Here is an 8,389-nt window from a genome sequence, read left to right as displayed (position 1 = left end):
TACTCTTCCTTCTAAAGCCAACGACACTTGTGCTTTTCATCGTATCCCCCCCCAACGGGGACACCAGAGGAAAGCCACCACCATGTTCTCCTCGCTGTCCTTTCTTTGGGGGCTCCATTGTGAACAGGTTGCCCTGGCGGAAGGTACTATGCTGTGCATCCCAAACCAACCTGCCCCGGTCCCTCTGCATCCTGCAGCAGTTCATGGCTTCATCATCACTTCCTTCTTTTTGAACATTGTAGCCAGCAGTGTCTTCCCAAACACCTCCGTAAAAATGCATTCATGGAGTCCAGCAGTGATTTCCTTTGGCCAAGGCTTGTCGTCTGTCTCCTCCACTTCTTGTCTTTGATTTCAGATAGTAGCTCTCTTCTTCCCAGAAATGTCATGGCTGTGATTGGCTTGGACTGCATTTGTGAATGCTGCTTTTCCTCCAGTGGGCTTCTTTGTGGGTCTGCACCGCCTCCTCCCCTTTATACCCCATCCCCACACAGTCTCTCTTACTGGAAACATCAGTATTCAAGGCTGCAAACTATGAACATTCTGCACACTTGCAATTTTATTCCTACTTTCTGTACAATATTTTAAATTACCTCCTGCACATATTTTTCCAGAATAACTCTATTCTTATCTAAAACTGTTGGGACCCTTCTTCTGAAAGAATTATCTACTGCGTGGGATCAATCAGTACAAGAAATCATTTTTAAACACTCCAAGGAAAAGGAAGGAAAATTGGATGTTTTCGATATTTTAAGTATATAAATTTCTCCTCCCTAATGTAATTTCTTCTATGCTGCCCTCCTGGTACACGTGAGATGGGAAGAAAGACCATGCAGATATGTGTGTGGCTTTACAAACTTTCTCAGTTGATTTTTGACACTCGTTCTTTATTTAGAGGAGAGATTCATCTCCTACAAAAAGCTCTTAGGTGTACCAGCCAGTGGGTTGAAACCTTGGGTCAGAATAATTACAACTTGGTTTCTCTCAAACAACTCTATGGTTAGAACGTTGTCCCACTCATGGTTTTGGCACTTTCTCATATTTTCAGAACACATGGCGTTTCTCAGTCCTTATTTTCAGTGGCTGTGATTTTCTCCTGCTGTGGTTATTTTCAAGCCACGTGTTTATAGGTTCCCAGGAGATCCAAGAGATACCAATGATGGGGACAGAGGGGAAAAGCCACGAACCAGGAGAAATTTCTCTCTCTGATGAAAATTCTATGCTATGTGTTGTGTTCTTGCACACTACGATGCGGTTCTCTGCACGGAGCACTCCAGTAGTCCCATGGCATCAGAGAGTTCTAGACAGTGGGAATGTTCACCCAACGTCATGGGATAGGTGAGATATCAGGAGTTCAGATTCAGGACTTCTGCCCAAGAAGCCCGTGCAACATAGGGGATGCACCTGGGCATTTGTTTTGTCAGTGGGACCAAAGATTAATAGGGATAATACCTGCCTCAGAACACCTGGATTCTAGGTCTCCGTACTGCCTTCCAACTGGCAGATCTTGTGCAAGTCACGTAATGATCTGAGGCTACATTTCCTTCTCTATAAAATGAGCTAATAATGCTTATCCTCCTCTCAATTTTTTTGAACTGCAAGAATAAAAAGAGAAAATGCATGAAAAGCACTATGTAAATTCCACAGCATTATAAAGATGAAAGGTACAGCCGATATTTTTATGCTTCACTTAAAAGCTCAAATAAAGCAGTCCTTCCTATAAAGGGCAGTTTGCTTCTGCCTGGCATAAGTTCTGCTATTGAAAAATATCAATTTTTTTTTCCTTAATGAGAAATGGACGAGTTGCCTATAGTACTTTTGGCCTCTAGCTTGAACAGAAATATGCAAGATGGACTTTTGTGTGGAAGATATTCTATAAAATGACCTGAAATTCAATAGAATTTTGACAGTTATCCAAGTATCATGACCCCAGGGCTGACACTGCATTCTCGTAGAACTCCACCACACATTGGGGCAGGTGGGCACACCTGTACACGAAGCTGCCAGCTACAGGAGCAGATACTGTAACTCGATCTTCTCTTGAGGATCAATCAACCTGAAATCACGTGGCGTACCCCAAGTACAAATATCTGGTGGTGTCGTACTATATCTAATACTTCCTAATATGTAGAATTGCAGTTCATGATACATTTTTACTGTGCAAAATTAAACTCCCAAAGCTATAAAACTACTCACAACTTATTTATGGAGAGCTGACCTTTTCATTTTACGAAAATTTTTAAAGTTTCTTTTGCATGAACAACGCTTTTTAAATTTCCTCTGCAGGGACAAAGTACCTATAGTCATCGTGCTGGACATTAGATCCCAAGAACGTACCATCTTAAGACTGAGAGTTGAGACTACCATCATCCCTTTGGTTGATGGTTATTCTTTGAGGCTACCATTTTTTTTTAATTTTACACTCTAGAAATTGAAATTACGGACAACATATTGATCCTCAAAAAATGCAGACTTTAAAAACTAAATTTTTTCAGTGGTTTTGGATTCCAATGTTTTTGATGATGTACAGTGATGTATACACACCATCAAATATTTGCCAGTTGATTGACACTCTCGTTAAAATAGGCCAACTATTGTAGAATATATGATTCTTTCTGTAGGAATGTACACTATTACACAAAATATCAAAATATAAATTTCAGTTTGACATTTTTTTCCTTAGTAATTATTTGAAAATAAGAGTTTTCCATTTTTTTTTAGATTTCTTTTGAAGGCTCTACACAGACTAGTATGGTCTTTTGTTATTGTGGATTTCCAGAATCTGAATTAGGTGGCATAATAGAAATAAAATCTAATTTCAGAGCCTAGACCTGTTTTCCGTACGAGGCTACTGATTTCGGTAAAACCACTATAATTTTCCATCTCTAAAACTATTCACTTTTTCTCAATTTCATGGCTAAGTTCCTCCTCCTCATCTCCTGCCAGAAGAAATCCAGAACATAGAATGGCATAGCTAGAAAAAATATAAATTATTACAAACTGTAGTAGGCTAGAGAAGACTCCTGCTTCTATTGTTGGGCTCATTTAGGATCAGTGTCCCCTGCCTTTTTTAAAAAATATTTTTAAGTAAGCTCTACACCCAATGTGAGGTTGTAAGTCCTGACCTGGAGATTGAGAGTCACAGGTGCCACCCACTGAGCCAGCCGGACGCCGTTCCCTTTATTTCGTATCTAATTCAACTTCAATTTCCACATGGAGGGGTGATCTTGTCAGCCTTCTGACACGTTTCCTTCTCTCTGTGAGGCGTGTTGTATTTTATTCCAGGACTTGGGCCCACAATGTGTTTTATTGGAGAGTTCGCACACCGAGAAGTTGTCATTGCAAAGCAGATAAGGACTTGGGTACAGCAGGTGTTTCTATGTCATCAGAAGCCGTTCACCCTCCAATGGCTTATCAGTTCTGTTGGTGGCAGAGTGGTTGCTGAAACTAGAAACTCGTTCAATACAGGTGGTTAGTGGACTGTCCTCGGAGATAGGATTGAGAGAGTGGGTGGGATGCTGGGGGCACGCTTGACCACAAACCATTGTGGCAATTGTCAAACTGTCATGCCTGAGTCACATTATTGAAAAAAAAAAAATCCCTCAGATGGGGAGAGAGAAAGATCTGGCTTCTGTGACTTGAAGCTTTAAGGTGCAGAGAACTTTCCCAAACTTCTGAGCTTTCTTCAGGATTTTTTTTGGTATTTGCACTCGTTCAGCCTTTTTCTCAGCAAGATTCATTGGTTTGGTATCTTTTGCATGTTTTTATAGATCGTCAAAGAAAGATATACAAATATACGTCTACCACCTCTTGCTTTCTTTCTTTCTTTTTTTTTTTTTTGCACCTGATAATTAACAAATATGCATCCTGGTCTCGTATGCCTCGATTCCTTATGTACCTTATACTGGATTACATCCTAAAGAGGCCATTCTCATAAGTGCCGGAGGATGAAATGAACATCTCTGCCTTCTCCAACGTAGTCATTTTCGCTTCCTAACAAGTTATTGATGAGCTATCAGGTGCCAGCAGGAGGTCACATAACCATTCAGCATGGAGTACACAAATCGCTGCTCGTAGCTCAAGAGGAAGGAGCAAATGGCAGAGTAGGCGCCTTTGTCTTGTGTAGGGAACTGGCTACGTTAACAGCTGGAAGATGGACACGGAAAGAAGTGCAATAAAGAGAAGCCAATGCCATTGTGCATGTTTTCATGGATAACCTGAAAAGATTATCGCATGAGGACATTTTACCATCAAAGTAGGAAGATCGGTATTTCTTTTTTGCTCAGTGTTGTTTATACTTGATTTCTGGGTTTCCCTGTAACGCGGGCATGGTGCTCTGCGTTCATCCTGTGTGCAAAAACCTCAAGTCTTCACGTCTGTCTCTCTTGCTATCTCTAAAACCATGTTTTGATCACTGTCCGTATTGTTCATTGAACCTGAAAGTCAGTGTCCTCAACACCACTGCCTAAGACTTTGCTCTTATTTGGACATGGACTCTTTGCAGGTGTAATGAGGTCACAAAAGGTGAGGTCATAAGGTAGTAGGGCAGGTTCTGAACCCAAGATGACTGGTGTCTTTACAGGAAGAGGAGAGACAGATGCAGAGAGGAGACTCCCATGTGGTAAAGGAGACACAGGGAACTTGTAGTGGCAGAGGCAGAGATTGGAGGGAAGCACCGGGGAGCCCAAGGAAACTAGGAGAGAAGGAAGGAAGGATGGTCTCCCGATGCTCCCAGGAAGCCCAGCCCAGACATCTGCAGTGTAGACACAGACTCCACAATGTGACAGAATGTGTTTCTATTGCTGCCAGCTACCCCGTTTGTGACCATTTGTTACGGCAGCCCCAGGAAATGAGTGCGGTCTATTTTTACCTGTATCTTGAGTCTTCGTCTGGGTGAGTATCTGTCCCTGTATCTCTACACCTCACGCTTAAATCTTGGTCCTCATTTCCACTCTCTGACTTATCGCCTGTCTGGCTGGTGGCTTTTCTTTTCCCTACCTTTGATTTTTATTCTCTGTTTACCCCATGCTTGTCAAGACACAGAGTCCGCGTGGGATGGTGCAAAGCACTTGGGTCACAGCTACAGAACCCTGTGCTTTTTATTTCACATTTGGCTCCTACGTTAGGCATGACATGAAGCCCTACCCCGACTTTCTGTTTTATTCTATCTGCTTCCTGCTTTTTTATTTGTGTATAATTAATAGACAGCATTGTATTCATTTCAGGTGCACAATATAATGATTCAACCATTCTACACATTACTGAGTGCTCATCACAATGAGTCCCCGCCTTCATCCCCATAATCCTCTTCTTATTTCACCCACTCCTTTACCCACCTCCCCTCTGGCAACTATCACTTTGTTCTCTGTATTTAAAAGTCTGGGGTGTTTTGGTCTGTTTTTTCTTTGTTTTGTTAGTTTCTTAAATTACACACGAGTGGAATCATATGGTATTCATCCTTCTCCAATGGATTTATTTTGCTTAGTGTAATACCCTCTAGTTCCATCCACATCATTGCAAATGGCAAGATGTCATTATTTTTGATGTCTGAGTAATATTCCATTGTGTATATATACCACATCATCTGTATCCATTCTTCTGATAGATGGATACTTGGATCTATCCTTACTTTCTTGCTCAGATGTTGTAGGGATACCATGGATGGGTAGTCTCTGAGAAAACACATTCCGATTGATAAAGCATAAGGTCATCCTGACTGTCACAATGCATGCACACATTTATATATGCCATGGGGAAATAATGAATAATTGACATATTTTTTTCTGATCTTGATACATCTGTCTATAAACCAGAATAAAAGCTTAATTTTGTATATTCAGGCATGCTTAATATCTTTTCACTGTGCCCATTCTTTGGTAGACCTGAAAAGCATTTTCTTACTGGTAATATAATGTGTTGCTTTACTTTTGTCTCTTCTATCTGCTCTAAATTTCAGAGCAGATCTCTATGAGCAAATCACAGCATTGTGCAAATTATGATCATAATTTTCCTCTCACTCAGAGAGCCTATGAAACTGGCACTCATTCATTTTCATCTCCAGGGGACACTTGCAAACAAGCTGGTGATACCAGTCTGCTTGATGAAGGTGTTGCACTTGGTTTTTAGATGTAGCATTATCCCAATACAGCGAATTTATGAAGAAGAGTTTCTTGTCATTTTCTTTGACCTGATGAGACCTGCATCATATTCCTTTCATCTGGGTCAATAGCACTATAAGTATAATCTCTCGTCCTTATGATACAGACTCTATTCGCTCCATGTTTCAGATGGGCTTATCCATTTCTCCCCCATCTCCTACAAAGCTGCATACATTTCCAGCAAAGCCAGAAACTTATCCCATTGGAAAATCTCATTGAAAATGTGGGAAAAAGGCAATGGACACATCAGTAAAATAATACAGTGGGCTAAAAAAAAATCAGAAAAGCAGATGGCAATAACAGCATTGCAAATGGAGACAAAAGCTTTCTCAATACCTCTGCTTGCTTGCTAGTTCAGGAGCTATTGTTTTTTTTTTTTAATTTTTTTTTTTTTTTAATCTATGATAGTCACAGAGAGAGGGAGAGAAAGAGAGACAGGCAGAGGGAGAAGCAGGCTCCATGCACCGGGAGCCCGACGTGGGACTCGATCCCGGGTCTCCAGGATCGCACCCTGGGCCAAAGGCAGGCGCCAAACCGCTGCGCCACCCAGGGATCCCAGGAGCTATTGTTTTGAACATCAGCAGAGAACACTCTGCACTCCAAAATCTCACAGGTCCCACCAAAGGAAAGCGAGAACCTGCAAAGGCTGAGGCTTACTCTGGGAAGTTCTATTTTATTAAGATAAGAGAATATATGTCTAACACTCATGCACCAAGGGACAGTCAGAGGCTTAAAATAAGGAATTACTTGGGGCAATGCAACTCAGTGACTTCTATGCAGACAGAGCATCCATACCATTCCCTGGCTGTGACATTGAACCCACAGCTCTGTCTCTCCGTTGTCCCTGATGGTACCTCCTTCTGCAACCAGACACTGTTCTTGCAAATCCCTGCAGACCACCAAAGTCATCACCTGGATTGAAAACTTGAGTTTTCCAAATGGCTCAAAGCACTTATAGATGCTCTAGCTAAGGCACCAAGGGAAACCCTACCTTTGTTCCTTTGAATGTTCCTTTGAATGTTCTCCACGATTATCTTCATTTTTTATTTCACTCAAAACGATGGATTGATTTCCCATGAAGAAAGTCATCAGGGAATGGTCATCTTTGGGTTAAAGGGGAAGTCTCACTAATTTTAACCAAGATATAAGAACAAAGCACCTTGTAGTAAATGCACAGAGGCAAGTATGTGTGGGTAGCCCATGAATATTTATTAAATAAAGGTCTGGCATTCGTTAGCTTATAATATATAACAGCAGCAATGTCCACAATGGCCAAACTACAGAAAGAGCCCAGATGTCCATTGATAGATGAATGGATAAAGATGATGTGATGTGTATAGACAATGGACTCTTACTCAGCCATCAAGAAGAATGAAGTAAAAAAAAAAAAAAAAAAAAAAAAAGAAGAAGAAGAATGAAGTCTTGCCATTTGCAATGATATGTTAAAAGTAGATGGTGTTATGCTAATTGAAATAAGTCAATCAGAGAAAGACAATTATCATATGGTCTCACTCATATGTAGAATTTAAGAAACAAAACGTAAATATAGGGGAAAAGAAGGAAAAATAAATAAAATAAGCCAAAATTAGAGAGGGAGACAAACCATAAGACATGCTTAACTCTGGGAAACAAACTGAGGGTCGCTGGAGGGGAGGTAGGATAGGGGGATGGGGTAACTGGGTGATGGACATTGAAGAGGGCACATGATGAAATGAGCATTGGGTGTTATATAACACTGATGAATCACTAAATTCTACCCCTGAAACTAATAACATACTATATGTTAACTAAATGAATTTAAATAAAATCTTAAAAAAATATATGTATTACACACACACCGCATATATACCTTTACATATATTACATTTATATTTACATATATGTGTGCTCTGTGTCTACATATATGCTTATAAATATATAAAATTTGGTTTAGGTATTCTAGTATCCCAATATTCTGAATTTTATGTATATGTAAATAATACATCTATTTATATGAAAAACACATAAATACATTTATAGTATTATGTATTTATAACACATGTATGATAAATACACCTAAGCATGAACTATTATATAATGTACAACATAATGTGTATATATTATATATGTCGTTTTCATAATATAATGTATTGCTAGAACTCTTGAGGTACAGCAGACTCAAAAGATCAGGAGATGAGTGCCATGGACCAAATAGTTTGAGACTCACAGTTCCCAAGAGGAGGGGATGCACCACA

At 40.2% G+C, this 8,389-nt stretch overlaps 1 protein-coding gene across 3 annotated transcripts in view; it reads left to right on the top strand.

The window, feature by feature from the left end:
- The first annotated feature begins 4,552 nt into the window (after positions 1 to 4,552).
- The window catches only part of LOC102151328, a 42,181-nt gene continuing 38,344 nt past the window's right edge, over positions 4,553 to 8,389 (top strand). For all 3 annotated transcript variants that reach the window (XR_005386075.1, XM_038586739.1, XM_038586738.1), the window contains exon 1: positions 4,553 to 4,890. Coding sequence is in view for 2 of the 3 variants with exons in the window: in XM_038586739.1 (XP_038442667.1) it covers positions 4,595 to 4,890 (296 nt within the window). In the remaining variant the exon portion in view is untranslated. The remainder of the gene's footprint in view (positions 4,891 to 8,389) is intronic.

This window comes from Canis lupus, chromosome X (genome assembly GCF_011100685.1).
Source record: "Canis lupus familiaris isolate Mischka breed German Shepherd chromosome X, alternate assembly UU_Cfam_GSD_1.0, whole genome shotgun sequence".
In the NCBI taxonomy this organism is placed as follows: domain Eukaryota; kingdom Metazoa; phylum Chordata; class Mammalia; order Carnivora; family Canidae; genus Canis; species Canis lupus.
Note: the sequence above shows the minus strand (reverse complement) of the source record. Positions and strands in the feature narration are given on the sequence as shown.